This window comes from Mustelus asterias, chromosome 5 (assembly GCF_964213995.1).
Source record: "Mustelus asterias chromosome 5, sMusAst1.hap1.1, whole genome shotgun sequence".
Lineage (NCBI taxonomy): Eukaryota > Metazoa > Chordata > Chondrichthyes > Carcharhiniformes > Triakidae > Mustelus > Mustelus asterias.
This window is the reverse complement of record NC_135805.1, coordinates 92,715,938-92,740,818: the sequence shown is the minus strand read 5'-3', so window position 1 is coordinate 92,740,818 and position 24,881 is coordinate 92,715,938. Positions and strand designations below refer to the sequence as shown.

Here is a 24,881-nt window from a genome sequence, read left to right as displayed (position 1 = left end):
TAGGATACTGTGTTGGAGAATTGAACAACTACATTCCTCACACACTACAAGAGTTTGGTGTTCACTTCCTTTACATTGACAAACCTGCAATCTGGGACATGGTTAACACTGTCAGAAGAAGGTCCTTGTTCTTCAAACTGGTGTCCTGGTACACCAGGGCCTCAGGACTGCTATATAGTTCAATAATTTTCTGTTTCTCCTTTCTAACATGCAAAATGTTTTTTTTAATTGCTTAAATATATCCTTAATTCAAAATAAAGGTACCATGAGGACTGTGATTTTATATAAGCCAGATTTATTGAAATTAAACAGATTATATTTAAGAAACATCCACAAAAACAATTGCTGGTAACAAAACAAATATAAAACTGCAATGTAAAAAGATAAGCCACAACAGATTTCATTTAGTCTTATAACATGGTCCAATTACAGATTTGCATCCCAACAAAACTGTAAGTAGTTAAATGTTAAAAAAGTGTCTTGCAAATGGCAGTTCTAAATGCTGAAATAATCCATGCACAAACTAAAAATGCCATCAATGGTTAACAGCTTTTTTACCTCTTTCATACTGGATTTAAAATATAATGTCATTCCATTATGATTTTCTCCAAATCTTGGTGGCCAGGAGCACAAAGAGCGGAAAGTTCTCCCTTGCACACCCACAAATAAACGTCCTTTTACTTTGCTTCAACAAACCCCAGTCATAATTAGTGAAGAGGAATTCATACTGCTCCAATGTGATATCTGCACTCGCTATAGCAGCCATCTTTTTGGTCCTTTGAGTGATATTGCTAATTGAAGAAAAGTTCTGTATTGTTAGTTTGCATCCAAGTGAGAACGGTGCTGAGACTTTTCAGCCTTCACAGAAAACAACAGAGATCAAAAGCCCAGTCTGATCTGGAATTGAATCCTGTCTGAGGCCAAAGGACAGTATACAAACTTACAGCACCACCAGATTTTCTTTTAATGAAGAAATTTCTAAATGTCTTTTGCAAATGAATTAAATAGATTATTTAATCAGAAGACTTTTACAAATAACTTCTATGGGTTTCTCAAAGAGTCATAGAATCCCTACAGTGCAGGAGGAGGCCATTCGGCCCATTGAGTCTGCACCGACCACAGTCCCACCCAGGCCCGAACCCCATTATCCCATGCATTTACCCTAGCTAGTCCCCCTGACACTAAGGGGTAATTTAGCATGGCCGCTCCACCTAACCCGCACATTTTTGGACTGTGGGAGGAAACTGGAGCACCCAGAGGAAACCAACGCAGACACAGAGAGAACGTGCAAACTCCACACAGACAGTGACCCAAGCCGGCATCGAACCTGGGTCCCTGGCACTGAGAGGCAGCAGTGCTAACCACTGTGCCACCCACAATGCAGCAGTTCACAAATTGCAAGAGATGTTCATTGGATTAAAAAGAGAAACTTCCAACAGATTTTCATTTACTGAGCAATCTCAAGTATTAAAGATTCCTATTATTTTTTTTAAAAAACTATACAAATCTATCAAATAACATGCATTAAAGACATTCACTCTCAAATAAAAACAATTGCACTTTTTGATTTACAATTCAAAACACAATAGGAAATCCTGGAATATCTTCCAAGATTCAATGTGCAATTCATGGATATTCTTTTCAATTTTATTTCTCCCCCAGCCAAGACTCCCTCCTCCAAGGTAACATAACTCCAGTGTAGTGTCAAATCTAGTTTAAGCACTGTAGTGCCCAGCAAAGGTATCAAGTAACAGAGGTATTAGTTACGAGGCAGAATTGGGGGAACTTCCTTTACCAGCAAATAAAATCTGATAAATATAAAGAATCTTTATTAGGTAGGGAGAAACAATTTTCCCTTGTTGATGAATAGAGGGAAAAGATCAAATGGAAATAATACGAGGAAGAAAAAACATTTTTAAGCAGAGGATTATTAGGGCACGGAATAAATTGAGTCGCATGGAGCCTGTTTTTTTTTTAAAAGAGTGCTATGGCCTCAAAATCGGCAGGAAGCATGCACATATTGCGAAGTAGAAGTACACCATCCACCATATTAATAAAGTCAAAAAGGGGCATTCTTACTCATTTTGGAAGCAGGCATTTTGTCCTTTGCTATTGCAAATAAGGAGTTCTAATCCCTGCTGCAGCACTGGTTTGCCAGAGACAGCCCAACACTTTGGCAAAACCCGAGTATCAAACAAATTTTATAAAAAAGGCAAGTATTCACCATAAACTGCCACTGTCCCAGTCCCGCAATCCAAAATCTCAGGCCCAAATTCCAATGGTCCACAATTTTGACTCTTTAATTGTTCCTGAGATGGAACCCATAATCCGAACCTGCTGGCCTGCAATCCACGCACACCCCTGCCCGAGTTTAAACCCATTGCAATGGCCCAAACTTGCAATCCCATCTCCTCCCATACCACTATCTTCATTAAGTTAGAGGCCTGATACAAGGGTTCCTCAAACCGCAACAACAGTGAATAACGCTGTCCTTGGGATCCCAGAGTTTGGTGTTCCCAAATTTAACCAGAGAATGTCCTACCACAAAGAATAGCAAAAGCAAAGCTGATAACCTTTGAAAGAGAAATGGATGAATATTAGTTACACCATGTTAAGTGTGGGGAAAGGGCAGGGAAAAGCAACCAAGTGGCTAGGTCTTTCAGAGAGTTGGCATAGAAATGGGTCAATGTGTTGCAAAGTTCTCTTTCAAAGGGTCTCCTTTGACTTCTTTTGAAACTCATCTGGAGTTCATTCAATTTCTAACCTGAGCAAGCAATTTCAATTATGTAATATGCCAAGTGGAACAAAGAGGCTGAGAGTACAGTGTAAAAATGAAAACAACAATTACAATGGTAAACATTCAACGCCATCCAAAATGGTTATGGTTGCCATAACTCTGAAATCTATCTATCCACAATCTTCGAATTTACGAGTTTTGCAAAAGCTAACTATCTCAATTATATGAATTTTGTTTTAAACCCTGGCAAAATTTACAAAACTAAGTTACCACTGAAAGGTATGGTAAAATAATTTGAAACATTGGCAGTTTTGAAAAGGAAGTAATGTACAATCTACATTTTTATATCAACACAATTGTTCCCAGGCTACTGTGGTCAGAATTAAAAGTGACATGAAAATGCAAGTTAATTATTTCATGCAGCTCTCTAGCACCCCAAGGTTGATGATGTAAATAGATAAGTAAGCTGTAATATTAGAACATATGAAAAAGGAGAGACAAATAGGCGAACAGGCTCCACTGAGTAAGACCAGTTTTCTCATTGCCTTAATAGAGATTGATTATTTTTACATTGCACATACAGGTAGCATAGAATCAAAGAATGATACAGCTCAGGAGCAAATAAGCCATTTTTTAAAAACAGATTAGGCGTTAGTTTGTCCTGCTCCAGATTGACTTTTCTTTGTAAGTTTAGTTATGGAAGTGCTCTTATTGTACTTTTGCCCAATGCCATAAGGAACATGTGCTGCAATAGTCCCCATCTCTTGCGCTCCTTTAACATGGAACATCTGGTCATCAAAGAAAATATGAGGGTGTATTTTTTCTAAGAGAGGCCCTTTTGGTGCCCCTGCAAGGAAGAGGGCTTCATCAATCTCCAGCCCCCAGCTGCGCAGTGTCTTCAAAGCCCTTGCTCCAGAACTGGCAGCGCTTCTCGCTGTGACAAGATAGGTTCTGATGGGGCAGTCCAAACGTAAATTCTTGGCATGGAACTTCTTCTGGAGCTTTCCTAATACTTCCAAAAATCCTTTGAGCGGTCCCTAAATGAAAAAGAAATGAGTAAATTACACCTTTCAGAAACAGTTGCTGTGTAATGGTTGCTAGATCAGATATCTTTAACATCTACTTAAAGATAATTTCTCATTTTACACTTGTCATTTGAGATAATTGCTGGCACTATTATAAGTTATTACCTCAAAAGTACTTATCTTTACTACTCCCCCCACCACCACCCCCCCAAACCCCATGTACTTTTAAGTCAAGACCAATTTGAATCAAGTGAAATTGGCAGCTCTCCCTACACTTTCCTGAAATATTCCCAAAGCATAATGCAAGAAAGATGTTCCTTTCCACCTTTCACAGGATAGCAGTCCAATATTACCATGTACATTACTGCTTCATTTTGTCTTGAGTGACAAATTCGTTTAAATATCTGATGGCGTAGGGTAATTTTATCTTATTCAAAATAATCAAAACATTGTTAAATTCTTTTTCCCAAATGTTCCTCTCATTTCACTGTGGGAACCTCAGTCTGTGTTTTTGCCAGCTAACATAATCTTGAATGGAATTTTCCTTCCTTGATCTTGACTCTTTAGTCTTCTCTTCCCTTACTCAGGAACCCTGTTTTTAAAAATGTGAATTTTCTGCTTCTCAAAATGAGGGAGATGATGCTGTAGATGTTTAAAAATTTATTTGTCATAGAAATCATAGAAACCCTACAGTGCAGAAGGAGGCCATTCGGCCCATCGAGTCCGCACCGACCACAATCCCACCCAGGCCCTACCCCCACATATTCACCCGCTAATCCAACTAACCTACGCATCACAGGACTCTAAGGGGCAATTTTTAGCATGGCCAATCAACCTAACCCGCACATCTTTGGACTGTGGGAGGAAACCGGAGCACCCGGAGGAAACCCACGCAGACACGAGGAGAATGTGCAAACTCCACACAGACAGTGACCCAAGCCGGGAATCAAACCCGGGACCCTGGAGCTGTGAAGCAGCAGTGCTAACCACTGTGCCACCGTGCCGCCCCAACACTTGTGAGCCTACTTGTGTCACAAGTAGGCTTACCTTAACACTGCAATGAAGTTATTGTGAAAATTCCCTACTCGCCAGACTCCGGCACCTGTTCGTGTACACTGAGGGAGAATTTAGCTTGGCCAATGCACCTAAATAGCACGTCTGTCGGACTGTGGGAGGAAACCGCAACACCCAGAAGAAACCCACACAGACACAGGGAGAATGTGCAGACTCCGACAGACAGTGACCCAAGCTGGGAATCGAACCGGGTCCCTGGTGTTGAGAGGCAATAGTGCTAACCACTCTGCCACCGTGTCGCCACATTTGACAAGTTGGGGTTGGAGAAGAGAGAGAATGGGGAGGTGATACATTTGAGGACAAATAATGGTCCATCTAAAGGCGTGAAGGCCTTGAATTTCTTTGTCTGTTACTCTCCTGCTGGTCAGCCCCGTAATTCAAATAGAAATCAATCTCTCTTGGATCGTTTGCTGTTTTAATAGCACATTATAACTTTTATATATTACCCTCTCTGGCAAATGCTTCTGGAAGTTGCATCAGTCAGTTCATGTTGGAGCTAGGAAGGGGCAGAAAACCATTGGAAATGGGTTCTGCTGCTGCTCCACTCCCAGTACATCAGATTTCAATCCCATAAGAGAGAGGACATTCTATAGCTGTTTCCAATTGTAGCAGAGTTCCTGCCTAAATCATGGTTCATAGCAAAGGTTTGTTTTCTTCTAAAGTCATTTGTGGTTACATTGGTCCAACATTTCTCATGTTGAGAAATTCAGCCAAGGACCGACATTTGAGAAAGAGTCTGAAAAGAAGCAAGATGCTGTCCAAGGAGGATAGAGAAAATTGAGGATGATTTATTGCCATTCCCCCCTTGCATTCCTCTCACTATATGAATTGCAGTCAAACAAAAATATTGACCTGATAACATACTAAAAAAATAACACTACTTTGAAGAAAAAGAAAATAGGCAAACTTTCCACTTATTCATAAAAGCAGAATGCAATGGCAAATTGCACCAAAACAGATTACTTACTCCTCATATTGTAACTAAATCATCTAACACTTTGCTCTTCCCAACTGAGTAAAGGTTAGCCAAGTGCTTGATGGGCCATTAGTGACAATAAAATGAGTTGGCAAGAAGTTCTGCCAGGTTAACACAAAATTTCAACTATAATCTATATTTTTATCGGCAATTGGAGCGGCCAATTAGAAGCTCCCATTTGAACCAGGCAAGAGATTTAATTGTGTATGTATACATTGTATATTCAACGTGTGTACTGGACACAAGTCCTCAGCATGCCGAGGAAACCAGGTGGACAGGGGCTGCCGGGTGAACTGGACTGAATTATCAGTTGCATATGGATGACTCTAGGTGCAAGCATGAATCTCTCTCTTTACATATGCTCAGTTCTTTTTGGCTTCCTGCACCTTCAGGCTTGGCAAAAGTTGCTAAAGGGCTCAGATAGCTTTTCTGGTGCTGTCCAAAAGCTTTATTTGTCTCCGTCCCCACTCCCACTCCGCCCCCGCCAATGTCCTTTTGAAATGGATTTGAAGTAATGGCTTGCCCCTACTGTGAACACTTTGTGCAAATAAGTTTAGGTCAAAGTATTTAGAGCTATTTGCTCTTTCTGGCAAGCATAATGCAGAATTAGTGCAGAGCTGCAGTTGAAAATCAACCAGTGCCTCTTTGCTCTTTGAAACTAAACAGAACAAAAGTATTATACAAGTGTCAATTTGACCTGTGCAAGTGGTTTGTCTTCAAACTTCTGCTCGTGTTCAAAAAATGAATCTAATCCATGAACCTTTACAATCCTCTCGGACTCATCAGAGAAAAGAACAGCATCTCCATCAAATGCCACCCTCAGCTGGTGATCTGAAAGGTGCAGGTCCTTCTCACCCTGAAACATAGTGGCTGCTGCGATTCCTGAAATCAGGTAGACAAAATGAGACAAAATGTAATTACAGTGCATAATTGCTAAATAGTCATGTTGCAAATAATTCAACTTATTACCACAAGAACTGTTCTAGCAATGCTACCCTGGAATCTACAGGATGTTGAAATAAAAATGGAAATTGGCCACTGCCTCTCAAGGAACAGAGCAATTTAACCAAATAAGTTAGGGGAGAGCTTTCACAAAGTAAGGAGGAGAAGTTTACAATGCAATGCATTTATCTGCGGCCATCAACCATTCTCTGCATCTTGCCATCCGAACCTCCCCCCCCCCACAACCCCCCAATCATTCCCAGCTGTACGTTATTTCAGGGTTGTTACTAAATTCCTTTGAAAAGCAGCTTTTACATAAGGTTACAGCCAGCAACTCCCAATGTCCGAGTCTCAGGCAAACGCAACGGATGAGATTTTCTGGTCACTTCGAGACTGGGAAGTCCCATCCCAGGTCAATAGACCTTTAAATGGTCCGTCAAACTTTCCGTCCACCCACAACAATTCCTGTAGCAGGCAGGACCTGAAAATGTACCCAATGGCTAACCTGAAGTAAACCTGCCGGCTTTTTCTGAGTCAGCCAAGAGGATGATTATCTTTATTTCTGTTAAGGTTTTCCTAGGGACTGATTTTAACAGATGTGGTAAGTTTTTTTTGGCATTCTGCTGACTAGTCAAGGTTTCCTCATTCGGAGCGTGCAACACTGCTTGGATTAAACCAATATGAAAACTATTTTTTGTTATTCGTTCAGGGGATGTGGCATCACTGGCAACGCTTGCCTCTGTCATCTATCACTAATTGCCCTCAAAGGTGGTAAACTGCCTAATTGAATTGCTGCAGTATGTCTCCCTCCACCCCACCATGAAGGAGATTGCAGAGACGCCATCTCCTCTCTGTGTCCATTACCACACATGGAAATCTGCATAGCAATTGACATGATGTGGAGATGCTGGCGTTGGACTGGGGTAAACACAGTAAGAGGTCTCACAACACCAGGTTAAAGTCCAACAGGTTTATTTGGTAGCACAAGCCACTAGCTTTCGGAGCGCTGCTCCTTCATCAGGTAACTGGGAGTGGAGTTCTGTTCACAAACAGGGCATATAAAGACACAAACTCAATTTATAAAATGGTTGGAATGCGAGTACACACATAGTCGAGTGTACACATCTCTTTAACCTGTGCTTAACCCTCTCTCCACTCACATTGTCTGTACCTTTAAGACTTGATTACCTGTAAAGACTCGCATTCCAACCATTATTTTGTAAATTGAGTTTGTGTCTTTATATGCCCTGTTTGTGAACAGAACTCCCAGTTACCTGATGAAGGAGCAGTGCTCCAAAAGCTAGTGGCTTGTGCTACCAAATAAACCTGTTGGATTTTAACCTGGTGTTGTGAGACTTCTTACTAGCAATTGACAGCAGGAATCAGGATGGATATCCGTCCCGTCCAAATCATAGCCAATGGCACCGAGATCATTGTATTATTCCCTATCATTGTGCCAACTGACAAGATAAATCAGACATCTTTCTGCTACATACAATCCTGTACCACACTGAACAATATTGAAACTGCTGGGTTTTTTCAGTGGTGGTGAGGGTAGATTGGAGATACATGATGATACATAAATGCTCCCAGTATTTGCCACCTTTGGCCAGGAAACTATATCAAGGTTTACACTGTCAATTAATATTGTGATTCATCTAGAGGAGAGCCATTCATTCCCAAGGCAGGGCTGCCTGCAGTCTGTATGCCTCAGTGGATGTGTCAATGAATTGAAGTGATACATTAAGTGAACATGCCCTTTCCAGGTTCCCCGCCATCTCAAATAGTCAGCATATGCTAAGCTCTTCACCTGGCCTTAATCTAGATATGGCATCCCTATCCCACCCCTTCCAGGGAAAGGACATCCTGGAGGACCGGAGATGGGTGTGCCTGCTGTTCATACATGAAAGTGAATGGAGTTACTGTTTTTTGACTGGGGGATGAGAGCTGTGTGTAGGAAGCCTCATGCAGACACATTTCCACTTATCTCCACTGACCTTGAAACTCTATATAGAGACAATTGCCTTGGCAGCATCGAAAGACTAACTGCATGATTCCTTCTCAGTCATGACCATTGACCCAGGAGAATGGAGGTTTGGCATTGCTAGTTGGTTGCTCTCCACCAGTTGTAGCCCTTGGAGGCATTCCATCCCCCTTCCTTCATCCATGTCTCTGACTGCAGTCGATGGCAAATGGTGTAGAATGAACGGCAATTCCTGGACACTCTCGCCATCCTTCCCCTATAACCCTAACCCTGTCCAGTCTTCACACTTTCACACCCCATCTGCCCAGCAAGCAAATGAAATGATGGGAAGTCCCCGAAGAGGAGAATGCAACATCTACAGATCTCAAACTCGTGGAAGAAGTGAAGTTCGGTATGTGCATGCCATTTATATAGTCATAAAACTGAACATTCTACATTCTTGCTAACGGGGAAATTAATTTGGAGGGTGAATTGAATTCTGCCAAGGAGACCTTTTAATGAGCATGCATGAGATGCCGATGCATGGAGGTAGGTTTCTCGACATTGCTTGTTGGGAAGCCTTGAAAGTGGGAGAACAAAATTCCAACTGTTTAACCCATCAGGAAACAGAATTTTTGCCTGTTACCAAATTAAGTGCCATCACGATTCCAGCTGCTGGGGGGTCAGCCCTCTACCTAGCACATCGATTGCAATGGGAGATTCACTTAATGTTGCTTCATTTAAAAGTTGCACTTTACAGTCACACAACTACAAGAGTAAGCCAGATATTTTCGATTACTATTTCTCGTGTGTATTTGCTCTTCAGATCATATTACCTTCACGAGAAGTCTTTGATGTATTCAACGTATACTGTGCAGAATTGAATGGGAAATTGACTTAGAGATTTCAAACTTGCAGCGTTACGACCACAGCTACTGTTATTGCTGAACAAGCCAGACCCCTAAGCAAATTCTGTCTCACTGATCATAAACCTTTTTTTGGTAAATTATGAAAATGAGGAGGAAGAGCTATTAACCTCAAAAGCATAGAACTCCTGTCACACCTTTAGAATGTTAAGAACCAAAACAAATTAAGAAAAACTACTTAAGCACACAAGATAAAAGTTACACAGTTAAAACAGTTTTACAGAACCCCCAAAAACACATACTTGATCAAAAGTACACAAGCTATATTTTTAGTAACAACCCTTTCTAGATTCTTAACCATAAAATCCCAGTAAATATTACCCAAGTCAAGAAATTGTTGTCACTTTATTAAAGGTACCTCTTATGATTTCTCAGACATTTCCACTCTGATGTAGAATTCCAAAAGGAGGTTCAGAAACAAACTGCTTATTAAAACCTACTCTCCTGACTTAACACTGGGTGGCTGCCTCCAATTGAAAACTTTCACAGCTTCTCAGCATCTGACCTTCGGAGATTTCCCCCACATTCAGTCACACTCCATTTAAACAAATTCCTCTACTTTTGGGGTCAATAGAATTTAATAAACCTACCTCTGTTTATTCAGGGAACCCCTGTAAGATGCAAATATTTCTGGTCACCTCAGCTCTTCCTGGAAATTCAACAGCTGAAAAGTCAATTTCCCCACTTCTTATCTCATAGAATCATAAAATCCCTACAGTACAGAAGGAAGCCATTCGGCCTCATAATTATCTCACAATGCAAATTTCAGACCCAACCTATTTACTTGCAACTCAAACCCAGCATAGCCTCTCATTACAAATGCACAAACCTAACAACTTTAATCTTCCATTGGTTAGACCTCAAAAGCAACCTATCCCTAGTAACGTTGTCCATGTTCAATTAACCCTGGTCACATCCACCCATACACATAGTTTTCTTCAACTGCACAGAAAACACAATCACAACATTCTATAAACTATACATCTCTCATCACAAAAGTGACTGCACTTTTCCCACAAAAAAAGAAAATTATTATTCATTTAGACCTTGCATGTAGGAATTATATGGGAAGATTTCTCTCCTACAAATTGAAGATTACCAACATCTAATTGTATGTTTTCAATATATAACTAAAGTTTTGACTGTCTAAAAATCATTTTTTTCTTCTTCATACTGCCAATTTGTTAGATGTTTTTATTCTACTGGACATGCTGTTTTTCACAGAATAGAATCCCTACAGTGCAGAGGCCATTCAGCCCATCAAGGTTGCACCAACTCTGTGACAGAGTATCTTACCCAGACCCTCTCCCCCACTCTATCCCCATAACTCCACACATTTACCATGGCTAATCCACCTAACCTACACACATTGGGCACTATGGGACAATTTTACTACGGCCAATCCACCTAACCTGCACATCTTTGGACTGTAAAAGGAAACCGGAGCACCCGGCGGAAACAGACACAGACATGGAGGGAACATGCAGACTCCATTCAGGCAATCACCCAACGCTGAAATTGAAAAGCAGTGATAGGAGTGTATGCCACTGTAACTGGATCATCCTCTTGAAACTAGCTCTAAAACATAAAAACAACCTAATACTTGGCTATTTATTTTCCCAGCTGACTTACTGCACCTATTTAAGTCAACTTCAACTCCCTTAACATATTCCAGGATTAATTAAAATTGATTTTCTTTGTAAACCCTTTTTTATTGTGGCTGTTTTCACTCTTCCATCTCAGATATTTGTTGCCTTTTATAACCGCCCTCTTTAAGCTGTTCCACAGTCCAATTGCCTTCAGCAATGGAAACAAAAGCCACTGATCTGTATCAATGGAAAAACTCCTGAGAGATTAATATCTACTTCAAGATGTAACGCCCACAATTTGTCTGACACAAATCAGCCACTTATACCACATTATCCAAAATATGCAGTACAAGTTTAATGTGCTGAACATTGATGTGGATACTACTTTAACTGGAGTGAGACTGGGGGAGAGAGTCTTAGCAGGAGTGCTGAGAGTAAGCTAAGAAGTGATTTAATTATTCATTTAAGGGTATTCCTAGTATATTTCGCGGGCTTTTTTCAGGGTTTTGAATTGAGGAAGTGAGGTCAGCTGAAGGGGATTCTGGGAGGTTGAGTCTTAGTATAAAAGGCAGTTACCTGGGGGGTTCGCCGGGAGCATAAAAAGCCGTCTGCACTATACAGCGGGCAGCGTCGGGAGCGGGCAGTGTAGTGAGTGGGTAGCAGAGTGTGCACTATAAGGGCTTTGGCTGAAAGGGCAAGGCTAGTTTTTTTTTTTTACCCAACCCTGTAAAGGATAATGGCAGGTATGAGTGATCGGCCAGTTCAGTGCTTCCGATGTGGGATGTGGGAGTTCCTGCAAACACCTAGCTTCCCAGAGGTTCACATATGTGCCAGGTGCGTGGAACTGCAGCTCTTAAGGGACCGTGTTAGGGAACTGGAGCTGCAGATCGCTGACCTTAGCCTAGTCAGGGAAAATGGGAGAAAAATTGACAGCAGTTATAGGCAACTAGTTACACCGGGAGAATGACACGTGGGTCACAGTTAGGAGGAGTAAAGGGCAGAAGGGTAAAGTACAAGGGAGGACTCCAGAGGTGTCTCAAAATAGGAAGGGCTTGGTGACAGGTGTGAGAGGGGAGGGGAGTGGACAGTTAGAAGAGGGGTCACCTGTGGTTGTCCCACTCCAAAACAGGTACATTGTTTTAGATAGTGTGGAGGAGTGTGCCTCTCCAGGGGTAAGACACAGTGACCAGGTCACTGGCACACAGTCAGGCTCTGTGGCCCGGAAAGGGAAGAGAGGGGTTAGGAGAGCGATAGTGGTGGGGGATGTGTCAGTTAGAGGGACAGACAGGCGATTCTGTGGGGGCAAACGGGACTCCAGGATGGTAGTCTGCCTACCTGGTGCTGGGGTCACGGATGTCTCCGAGCGGATAGGAGGCATATTAAAAGGGGAAGATAAAGAAACGGATGTCATTATACACATTGGTGGAAATGACGTAGATAGGAAGAGTAGGGGGGTCCTAAGAGAGCAATTCAGGGAGTTGGGAAATAGGTTAAAAAGTAGGGTCACTAGGGTGGCCATCTCTGGGCTGCTCCCAATGCCTCGTGCCAGTGAGGCTAAGAATAGGGAGTTGGTTCAAATGAATGCCTGGCTAAAGGACTGGTCCAGGAGGGAGGGCTTTATTTTCATAGACCAATGGGAGGTTTTCAGGAGAGGATGGCACCTGTACAAGAGGGAGGGGTCACAACTAAGTTGGAAGGGCACAAATATCCTGGCTGGGAGCTTTGCTAATGCAGTTCGGGGGGGTTTAAACTAGTATGGCAGGGGGGTGGGGATCAAACTATTAGGTCTATAAGTATGGTGGCTGGGGACGAGCTTGGGGCTGGGACAAGGCTGGCAAAGAAGAAGAGCACTCTGGGGGAGGACGACCTCACTGAGCCTGGGGGTCTGGAGTGCTTATACTTCAATGCAAGGAGCGTAGCAGGTAAAACAGACGAACTTGGGGCCTTAATGCGCACGAGGAATTTGGATGTGGTTGCGGTGACAGAGACTTGGTTGAAAGAGGGACAGGACTGGCAGCTGAATATTCCAGGGTACAAGTGTTTTAGGCGAGACAGAGGAGGGGCCAAAAGAGGTGGGGGAGTAGCGGTATTGGTTGGAGAGCATATTACAGCGGTGCAGAGGGAGGACAATTCGGAGGAGTCGTGTAGCGAGTCACTCTGGGTGGAGCTTAGAAACAGGAAAGGCGCAGTCACTATGTTGGGGGTGTACTACAGGCCCCCCAACAGCCCAAGGGAAGTGGAAGAATGGATATGTCAGGAGATACTGGATAGGTGCAGGAAATATAGGGTTGTTGTAGTGGGAGACTTCAATTTCCCTGGTATAGACTGGAAATCGCTGAGGGCAGGGACTCTGGATGGGGAGGAATTTGTAAAATGTGTACAGGAGGGTTCGTTGGAACAATATGTGGACAGCCCGACTAGAGAGGGGGCTATACTGGACCTGGTACTGGGGAATGAGCCCGGTCAGGTCTTCAAAGTTTTGGTTGGGGAACATGTGGCAAATAGTGACCACAATTCTGTTAGCTTTAGGATAGTGATGGAAAAGGATGAGTGGTGTCCCAAGGGTAAGGTGTTGGATTGGGGGAAGGCTAACTTTATTGGGATAAGGCAGAAATTGGCAGCTCTTGATTGGGAGAGGCTGTTTGAGGGTAAATCCACATCTGGTATGTGGCAGTCTTTTAAGGAACGGTTGTTAGGGCTACAGGACAAGCATGTGCCTGTAAAAAAGAAGGATAGGAAGGGTAGGATTAGGGAACCGTGGATAACCAGGGAAATTGAGGGACTGGTCAAAAGGAAAAGAGAGGCGTATGTTAGGTCCAATCAGCTAAAAACGGAGGGAGCTCTGGAGGAGTACAATGAAAGTAGGAAAATACTCAAACGGGGAATTAGAAGAGCAAAAAGGGGTCACGAAATGTTCTTGGCAGACAGGATTAAGGAGAATCCCAAGGCATTTTATTCATACGTTAGGAACAAAAGGGAAAAAATCGGACCTCTCAGGGACAAAAGTGGGGACTTATGCTTGGAGCCCAAAGAGGTAGGGGAGATCCTAAATGAATACTTTGCGTCAGTATTCACAAAGGAGAGGGATGTGTTGACTGGGAGTGTCTCGGAGGGGAGTGTTGAACCGTTGGAGAAAATCTCCATTACAAAGGAGGAAGTGTTAGATTTGTTAGAGAATATAAAGACTGACAAATCCCCAGGGCCTGATGGAATCTATCCAAGGCTGCTCAGGGAGACGAGAGGTGAAATCGTTGGGCCTCTGACGCAAATCTTTGTCTCGTCACTGGACACAGGTGAGGTCCCAGAGGATTGGAGGATAGCCAATGTGGTCCCGTTATTTAAGAAGGGTAGGAAGGATAACCCGGGTAATTATAGGCCGGTGAGCTTGACGTCCGTGGTGGGGAAGTTGTTGGAGAAGATTCTTAAAGATAGGATGTATGCGCATTTAGAAAGGAATAAACTCATTAACGATAGTCAACATGGTTTTGTGAGAGGGAGGTCATGCCTCACTAACCTGGTGGTGTTTTTTGAAGAAGTGACCAAAATGGTTGACGAAGGAAGGGCCGTGGATGTTGTCTATATGGACTTTAGTAAAGCGTTTGACAAAGTCCCTCATGGTAGGCTAGTGAAAAAGGTTGGATCCCATGGGATAAAGGGGGAGGTGGCTAGATGGGTGGAGAACTGGCTTGGTCATAGAAGACAGAGGGTGGTAGTGGAAGGGTCTTTTTCCGGCTGGAGGCCTGTGACTAGTGGTGTACCGCAGGGCTCTGTGTTGGGACCTCTGCTGTTTGTGATTTATATAAATGATCTGGAAGAAGGAGTAACTGGGGTGATCAGTAAGTTTGCGGACGACACAAAACTGGCAGGACTTGCAGATAGTGAGGAACATTGTCAGAGGCTACAGAAGGATATAGATAGGCTGGAAATTTGGGCAAGGAAATGGCAGATGGAGTTCAATCCTGATAAATGCGAAGTGATGCATTTTGGTGGGAATAATGTAAGGAGGAGCTACACGATAAATGGAAGAACCATAAAGGGTGTAGAGACGCAGAGGGACCTGGGTGTGCAAGTCCACAGATCTTTGAAGGTGACGTCACAGGTGGAGAAGGTGGTGAAGAAGGCATATAGCATGCTTGCCTTTATAGGACGGGGCATAGAGTATAAAAGTTGGGGTCTGATGTTGCAGATGTATAGAACGTTGGTTCGGCCGCATTTGGAATACTGCGTCCAGTTCTGATCGCCACACTACCAGAAGGACGTGGAGGCTTTGGAGAGAGTACAGAGGAGGTTTACCAGGATGTTGCCTGGTATGGAGGGGCTTGGTTATGAGGAGAGATTGGGGAAACTGGGGTTGTTCTCCTTGGAAAGACGGAGGATGAGGGGAGACTTAATAGAGGTGTATAAAATTATGAAAGGCATAGATATGGTGAACGGTGGGAAGCTTTTCCCCGGGTCGGTGGTGACGTTCACGAGGGGTCATAGGTTCAAGGTGAAGGGGGGGAAGTTTAACACAGATATCAGAAGGACATATTTCACACAGAGGGTCGTGGGGGCCTGGAATGTGTTGCCGGGCAAGGTGGTGGAGGCGGACACACTGGGAACGTTTAAGACTTATCTAGACAGCTATATGAACGGAGTGGGAATGGAGGGATACAAAAGAGTGGTCTAGTTTGGACCAGGGAGCGGCGCGGGCTAATTGTTCCTTGTTTCTCGTGGAAGTGGAAATGACTAGGGTTGGGAAGCATTTTCCGATCAGGGCCATTGTGATCTCCTGGACTCGTTTCGATCGCCTCAGGGGGTCGGAGAGGAATTTCCCAGATTTTTTTTTCCCCATATTGGCCCTGGGGTTTTTCACTCTGGGTTTTCGCCTCTCCCTGGAGATCACATGGTCTGGAATGGGGGGGTGGGGGTGAGTTAATAGGTTGTAATGAACAAAGTATCGTAGCTGTGGGGGACAGCTCGGTGGATAGGATATTGGTATGTAGATAGGCTGGAAAATTGGGCGGGGATCCTGGATTCAGGATTCAATCCTGGACCGAGGAGCGGCGCGGGCTTGGAGGGCCGAAGGGCCTGTTCCTGTGCTGTATTGTTCTTTGTTCTTTGTTGTTTTGTACTTACAAACCAGAATCAACTGATTGTAAAAATCGTAAGGTTGGGAAATATTTGAGGGGCATATTTAACATGCTTGAAAATACTTCCACATGAATCGGTATTCTAAAACTCAAAGGGCAGAATTTTATCTTTAACGAGCAGGCACCAAGCCTAACCCAAAATTGAGTGAAATGGCGTGAGAAAACATCAGACATGTGTTCCGATATCTTCAAGCTCACGTGCAACATTACGGCCACTGGGCACGTGTAGGAATTGGAAGCATATGTGGTGACAATTAAGCCCATTAACAACCCAATTGATCCTAATTTTATGTTGCCCTGTGCAATTTAGTGCTGGTCACGTGGGCAGCATGGACAGGGGAGGCCAATCCATTTTTTACCGTCCAAAGTTGAGACAAAAAAGGAGACAGGAGCATTGGCTGTGAGAGTTGTTAGTTCAGGTGAGATTTTGTTGCTGCTTTGGCACTGAAATGTCATCCTGTGGTTTCTGTTGAAGTATTTGCTTTGTCAGCTTTGTTTTGAGGACAATTTTATTTGGTCAACTCTCTTGGAGGATTTCTGCCAAGTGCACCCTTTGGTGCAGGAGACAGATGGGAAATTGCTTACTCCACTGGTGGGATATTCACTGATGGGGAAGGGAAGGGCAGAAGGAAGAGGAGGCCAGTTGTCCACAGACAGTGCTGCTGGGAGAGATCTATTGGAAGGAGAGACAGATGCATAGGAGGTGCAGGGCCAACAGGTGAGCAAGACCGCAGGCACCACGGAAGACACCACTATCCTGCTGCCAGAGGGTACAGGCAGTGATACAGCCACCTCAACATGTCTGAGGTCCAGTGCCGCAGGAAACTCTGTCTCTTTGGTGACATGGTCACATTATCATGCCAGATGAATGGGCTGGGCACCTCTAACTAGATGGGTGGGCAATCAGTACCAGTGGCTCCAAAGGTCAGTCGCCCTCAGTTTTTTCATAACCACATCTTTCCAGAAGCCAGTGGGGATCTATGTACTGTGGCCCACTCAACCATCCACAGTTGTGTTAAGCTGGTCACTGACGCTCTCTTCAGATAGGTCCGGATATTAATTCAACACGAACAGACAAAGCTAGCAAGGCTGAGCGAGCCAGAGGCTTTGCAATTATTGCTGGGTTCTCTTGCATCCAAGTGCCATAGACTGCAGTGGGTGGCCATCAAGGCGGGTCAACTAGATGCCTTTGTGAACAGAAAGGGGCTCCACTCCAAGAGTGAGCAGATAAATGTGATAATGACACAGATTCTACAAGTGTGTGCAAGGTACCCTGGCAACTCACATGATGCATACATCCTGCAACACTCCCAGGTGTCAAATTTTGTTTATGGCTTCAACACAGCTGGATGGTAGATGGTGACAAAGGGTGTCCCTTGAAAAGGTGACTCAGGATGCCACTCTGGCACCTAAAGACAGAGGCAGAAGAGAAATAAAATAGGGACTCATGCCTCCGCAAGGGCCGTAGTTGAGAAGGATTAAAATAGATAGGTGCTTGATGGCCAGCAGAGACAATGGGCCAAAGGCACTCTGTTTGTGCTGTAAAACACTATGGGCAGAATTTTCCGAGCTCATTGCGCCCGTTTTGAGGCGGGAAAATGTCATAAAAGTGGGAATGGTACCCATTTTCGTGCATATTCCCATTTTACCAAGAAAAATAATGGGTGCGATTGGGAGCCCGTCCAAAATGTCAATTTGCATTTTTTTGCATTCATCACAATGTCATTAGCGAGTTTCACTGCCAATCGTTCCGGCTCACCTGCCTTAACCACCTCGCTCGCTGCAGCCGGATCGGTTCAAACTGCTCCGTACTGCTCAGAGGGGGTTGTTTCGTGGTGGCCATGTTGTGTTTCAGGTCTTGGTGGGGGGGGGGGGGGGGGGGCGGGCAGTGGGTGGCCTGCGAGTGTGTGGGGGGCTGTTGTTGCTGACAGGGTCCAATCTCGGACTCCCATCACGGACTCGGGTCTTCGCGCTGACTCTGTGTACTACTGCAGACAGCAACAAGCACTGTTGCAGGTGGGGGGGATGGGCTGGAAACTCTCTGAAGTGGCAGTGGTGCAGCCTCAGGACTTGTCAAGCAGCACTGTCTGTGGCCACTGCTGGCTGTGTATTTGAGAGTTTGGGGGCAATGGAGGGGGGGGGGGGGCGGGGAAGAGGGGGCTGTGTTGCCATTCTGGGATCTGTGGGGGCGTATGTGGAGTGTGTTGCTGGCAGTCTGTGGAGGGGGGGTGGTATGCGGAGTGTGTTGCTGGGGGTCTGTGGGGGGGGGGGTTATTGGGAGTGTGAGATGCTGGGGGTCTGTGGGGAGGGGGTGTATGGGGAGTGTATGGTGTGTGTGTGTTGCTGGGCGTCTGTAGGGGGGATATGTAGAGTGTAATGCTGGGGGTTTGTGGGGAGTGTTGCTGGCCTGGAGGCGAGCAGAGTTCTTTAACCTCTCCACCTGTCTCTCCCCTTCCCCAAATTCCACTCCTCCTCCTGCAGATTGACGAGATAGCTTTTGGAACCCATTGTTCTTGCTATTCTTTTGGCTGCTGCTGGAGCTGAGGAGGAGGAGGAGCAGGAGGATGAATTGTGGGCACAGGAGGTCCGGGCCTTACCACTCGCAGGACGAGAGGGAGACAGCAGTCAGAGGCAGGACATCGCTGCCATTTGCCCAAGAGTGGGGCAGGAGAAGGAGGGAAATGGAGAGCCCAGCAGTTCAACACGCGAATATCCTTCGAGCAACTGTCGGACATCATGTGCTGCTGATGGCTCTGGCTCCGTGCCATTTGCAGGACCTGGCACGAAGGGGCACCCACTCCTGGTGGCTGTGAAAGTGACGGCCGCCTTAAACTTTTACGCCACCAGGTCCTCCCAGACCACCAGTGGAGACCTTTGTGACATTTCCCAATCATCCGTCCACACTGTGTGAAGGAGGTCACGGATGTCCTGTACGCCCGGGCTGGCTAGTAGATTAAATTTGACCTAGACCAGGCCCAGGAGGAAGCCTGGATTGCAGGATTTGCGGCCATCACGAGCATGCCAAATGTGCAAGAGGCTATAGACTGCACCCATGTCACCATCAAGACCCCAGTGAAGAATCCAGGAAGATTCACAAACAGAAAGGGCTTCCATTCAATAAATGTTCAATTGCTGTGTGACCATCAGCTGAATGTCATGCACGTCTGCATCAGACACCCCAGCAGCGTGCACGACAGTTTTATATTGAGGAGTTTCGATGTCCTCCTGAGGAGGAGCCCAGGGTGCAGGGATGGCTTGTGGGGGACATGGGTTACCCGCTTCGGACATGGCTGATGATGCCTGTGCAGAGGCCTGAGACTGATGCAGAGACCCGATATAATGAGGCCCACGTTGCCACCCGTTCAATAGTGGAGTAGTCCATAGGGCTCCTCAAGATGCGGCCCAGGTGCCTAGACTGCTCCAGCAGGACCCTCCAATATAGCCCCCTGATATCACCCTGCATTGTAGTGGTGTGCTGTGCCCTACACAACCTGGCGCAGCAGCAAGGAGGTCTTTTGGAGGAGGACGATGTGGAGGCCGCCCAGCAGGAGGTGGAGGAAGAGGACGACGATGAGCAACACCACCCAGGTGCTGGAGGGCTGGCGGCAGCAAAGGTTAGGCATGCGAAGGCGGCCCTGATCGCCACTCACTTTGGTCACTAAGGGCTCTGTTGCTGAACATGCGTTCAATCCCCCTGCCCCACCCTGGAGTCCTACTATCTTCTGCAACATTGTCACACCAGAGTGGTGGGCCTGGGTACGTTGTGTTAGTGAGTTTCTGTGGCAGGCAGGAGGGTGATGACTCGCTGTGCGCCACTGTGATGATGCACAAACTAGTCTGAAGCCTACCTGAGCTCTGCATGCACATTGGCACCTGGGCCCACGTCTGAATGGTGGGTAAGAGAACACTAAACACTCATGCATGGCCCCGGGGTGAATGGGGTGGGGGGAGGAAATCTCTCATGGGTTCTGGGGAATGCCATGGCAGATGCTGGACGTAGCTAATGAATTATTTGAGCGCCTTGATTTTCTCAGTAGCAGTGCATTGAGGGGCCTCCCCCACTGACAACAATGTGCAGGGTCCCTCCGACGACTGTTGGGGTTAGTACATTCCCATTAGAAGCTAATTAGGGTCAAGTTAGTCACAGGTCTGAGATGAAATAATATTTTTTGCTGCCAATAATATTGCTTTCAGAATAAGGGAGGCTATAAAAACATATGCACGTGAGACTTTAAAGTGCCGAAATAGTCTATCAAACAAGTGTTGCCCTTCACCCGTGCCATCTTAGTGCCGCCACAACTTCCTAAACTTATGTGGCCTACCACTACATCGCGGTGTCTCCCCAGGATGTACATCGGAGGTGGAGGTGGCCAGCTGCCTACCGTACCCCGTGGCCGGTGATACCCTCGGCAAATGTCCTCTGAAGGGCCCAGACCTTGAAGGCCCTGGCCGGCTTCCAGGTGTCAAGGATGTATCCATGACACCCTCTTCATCCCGCTGCCCCCGAGATGCCTCGGTGTCAAGAAGGGAAGAGTCAGAAGGTGTAGCCACAGCCACAGTCTCCTGGCTGGAAGGCCCGGCATGGACTCGAGCCCTTCCTCCTCCCTTGGGGTTCCTGTGGGCCCCTGGGTAACTCCATGGGACGGCGGTGCTTCTGCAGTGAGTTCTAGAAGCTCCGGCATCACCTGGCCCTGTCAGTACTGGAGGACCACCTGCGTTCTTGCCATGGTGGTCAAGCCCTCTGCGATGGCCCTCTGAGTCGGGGGCCACTGACAATGGCAGCAGAAAGTGCCATCTGAGACTAGGTAACGCTCTGCAGCTCCTCAGCCATGACCCTCTGTGACTGGGCTACGTTCTCAACACTGTGCTTGCAGGAGACCCAGGGGCACAGTGTCTCAGCACTGTGTCACTGGATCTCCTGCAAGCTCTCGAGCCTCTCAACCATGGGTCACAGAATCTCGAGAAGCCTGTTCAGGACCTTAGCTGTGGTCATCTGTGACTCAGCTGTGGTCCTCTGGGACTCCACTGTAGCCTGCTGTGACTCGGCCATCACTTGGAGCCTGCCACTCATGGTGAGGATCCCCTGCCCCAGGCTTTCCACTGCAGATGCCACCCTTGCAGTGTTGGCCTGGGAAGCACGCAAGACAGGCAATAGCTGGTCCGCCTGAAAGCTTTGGGACTCCTCCCAGCAACCTCGCAGTCGGTCCAGTGTGGCCGTCAGCCCCTCCTGCATTCCCTGGCTCTGTTGCTGCATCTCCAGCAGCTGAGGGAGAAGTGATCTCAGAGGACCAGCATGTAGCCTGGGGCCAGCTGAGTCCTCGCCTCCGGGAGACCCCCACATGCTAGAGGCTTCAGATGTTCCCTCCTCCACCCGATGTACATCAACAGATGTGTCATGCACACCGGAGAGTGACCCAGAAGCCTCACTACTAACTTGACCCATCGATGTGAAAGTCTCTGGAATGGTGGGTTGCGAGATGGAAGCTGACGCAAAACTGGTGCCAGCTTTGGAGGTGCCTTCATTTGCTTCCTCCGAGTAGTCTTCCAAGCTGGCAGGGGCAGGATGGGTGGGATGGCAGTGGGGGCTGCAATGTCAGATGGCCCAGGCATGTTGGGGTCCCTTCCTGCAGCACAGGACACAAGGTAAAGTGCAAGGGAGGGAGAGGAATCTGGGCTGCATGCAACTTACTTGAGATTTCTCCAACGAGTGGAGGATTGGCAGGTACTCACTTCTATGCTCCAGTCCGGCCATGCTGCCCCTAATGGTCTACATCCTCTCCTCCCCTGCAAGCTCCAGTGCCCGCTCCTCAAAGGAGCTAAGGACCCGCATCTCAGGAACACTACCCCCTGCCTTTGCCCTCTCCTGGTGATTATGGGCATTCTTCTCCTGTGGCAACAGAAGGAGCCAAGTAAAATCTGATGGCACGAGTCCTGCAGGGTATTGGGGATGGCCCTTAGAGGGCAAAGGTTGTGATACTCTTTGGTGGGAGAAGGGAGGTGTTTGGGGGTCAGGGGCTGAAAGCATGCAGGATGCTGGGGGTGGGGGGGATCAGGGGGTCATTAGGGGGAAGATGCTAGATGAGGTAAAACAGTCACCCTTGCTGCCTGGATGAGATAATTCAGTTTTTTGTAGTGCTGCTTCCCGGTTCTCTTGGTCAGTGCCCTGGCACTGCTGTCAACATGCTGTCAACGCCTCCCAAGCTGTGATTCCATCCTTTCCTCCAGGATGGTGTCTTACTGGGGGAAGAGGGTGTCCCGCCTTGCTGCCATTGCCTCCAGCAAACTGGCCAGATCTGCATCCGAAAATCGGGAGGTTGTCATCCTGGAGGCTATTTCTTCCTGCACTGTCTGCCTGTCTGTCCATCCCTGGGGTTTTTATGGAGCTGTCCCTTGTTAGGGCAGGTCAGCTGCAGGCAGTTTGGGTGAGTCACGTGCCCGTTAGCGATTCCAGCAAGTTTAATGCAGTTTGCCTTGTTGCCATGGAGCGGAAGCCAAGTCAGCCCTTGCAGGTGTGCTGATGGGGCAGGGGTGGAATTTGTGCCCCTGTGATGATCGGGGGCAGGGGAGAGGGAAGGTAACGTCACTCAGCCATTGGGGCCAGGGGGTGGCAATGAGGGGACCATGTGCAATTGGTTCGGGGGGGCAAAAGGCGGTTGGTGGGGGGGGGGGGGGGGCGGGGGGAGGCTGTATCTGGCCCTGGGGGGGGTTCTGTCAGCAGAGCTGTTTCTTTTTAGCTTTTTCTGCGCAATGCCAGTTTGGCTCTGATCTGAGCTGTTGGCTGGCCCTTTGCTTCTCATGGTAAGAAATGGTCTAGCTCATAATTTCAAAGACTAGGTGCATAAAATTGGGAGTGAAAATTCTCCCAAAAAGCGGATCAGAAACTCTCCCGTTTTCACGCTTGCTGGACACTTAGAAAAAATCTCGTAAAATTCCATATTATTTTGTAATATTTTGTTCAGTGTCATAGTGTGAATAGATCAGAAGACATTTCAATAGTGAGCTAAACACCTTCAGCAAAGAATATTTACAATGCAGCAACTACCGGTAATCTTTCATTTGGTACGTTCAAGGTGAGATAGACAGATGTTTAATCAGTAAGGGAATGAAGGGTTACGAGGATAAGGCGGGAAAGTGGAACTGAGGATTACCATTTCAAGCATGAGCTCAATGAATGGTGGGGCAGAATAGATGGTGAACGGCCTACTTCCACTCCAATATCTCATGGTCTAAGATAAATTAATTCCTTTTGGAAACCCTTTTGCTAAGATTTCATCCGCACACATGAAACAAGCAGCTATGGCTGTGCTGATTAAAGACATGGTTATGGTTTCTTGTCCATACACTTACTACAGTAATTTGTACAGCTGTTGATTCCGTACCTGCTTCTATTGCTTCTCCCACTTTCTCAGAATCTGCTGAAAGGTATAAATTGGTGAGATATGCTTTCAGATAACCAATCGGGCTCTTTCCACCCGTCATACAGAATCTTTCAATTGACAAATCTGTTTGAAAAAAGATCAAAATGAATATTATTAGGATGAGGCTCTCTTTTACAATCTGTTCAAATTATTTTACAATTCACAAGCATGCATCAATTAAATCTTTTTCATAATATACATATATTGTGTGTTTAATTGCATCCTATTACAAAGCCAGTACTCCCAGATTAATTTATCACCTATATGAATAACAGCCTGCAGGAACTGCCAGTGAGTATTTATTTTATTTAAAGCTGGCCAGATCTATGTTGCACAAAGGTCAATCTTCAGCAAAAATCATATCAGTAGATGCATTGTACATGAATGTGTCATTCTACCCCACCCTCCCGCACCTTCAACCCAAGTTCTGTAATGCAAGTAAAGGCTCATCTGATTCCATTTTGTGCTTTAGTCTGTGATTGAAGGAATGTGTGCAATACTCATGCTGTCTGCTCTGAGTCCAAACTCAAAGCAGACAGTATGAGCATTGCACACATTCCCTCAATATATAGGGATATAGAGGAGAAATGCATGAATTGCGCCCTCCCAATAACTCTCAGAATCCTACAATGCAGGAGGCGGCCATTTGGCCCATCGAGTCTGCAACGACCACAGTCCCACCCAGGTCCTATCCCCATAACCCCATGTATTTACCCTAGCTAGTCCCCCTGACACTAAGGGGCAATTTAGCATGGCCAATCTACCTAACCTTAACTCTTATCATTACACTTTCAGAAGCTGAGCAGTTATGAAGCAAGTGTTAGTTTATTTCTCTCTTTTCATTTCATATTTGCTGTTTCCAAGTGGAAGCAGAAATGTGACCCGATGACTCAGCAAGGTATTAGTTACACTTGTCATTGTGAGAGGCTCAGATCCAAGTTATAACTGGGAGAAACTTGGTGGGGAACAGTTAACATATGGCAGGTCACTTATGAGTAAAACAGGTTTGAATATCAGGACACAATCTGTAATTTTATCTGAAGGCCCTAACCTGGAGGCCGGTAATGGCTGCTCAGTCAGACAAACCTATTGTGAGATG

The 24,881-nt window shown here is 46.0% G+C and overlaps 1 protein-coding gene across 1 annotated transcript in view; it reads right to left on the bottom strand.

Annotated features, from left to right (window-relative positions):
* Positions 1-287: 287 nt before the first annotated feature.
* Positions 288-24,881, bottom strand: part of LOC144493692 (cytosolic 5'-nucleotidase 1A-like) — a 33,026-nt gene continuing 8,432 nt past the window's right edge. The window contains exons 4-6 of the mRNA XM_078213047.1: positions 23,744-23,866; positions 6,510-6,694; positions 288-3,774 (exon numbers count right to left, since the gene is read on the bottom strand). Of these exons, the coding sequence (XP_078069173.1) occupies positions 3,382-3,774; positions 6,510-6,694; positions 23,744-23,866 (701 nt within the window). The 3' untranslated portion in view covers positions 288-3,381. The remainder of the gene's footprint in view (positions 3,775-6,509; positions 6,695-23,743; positions 23,867-24,881) is intronic.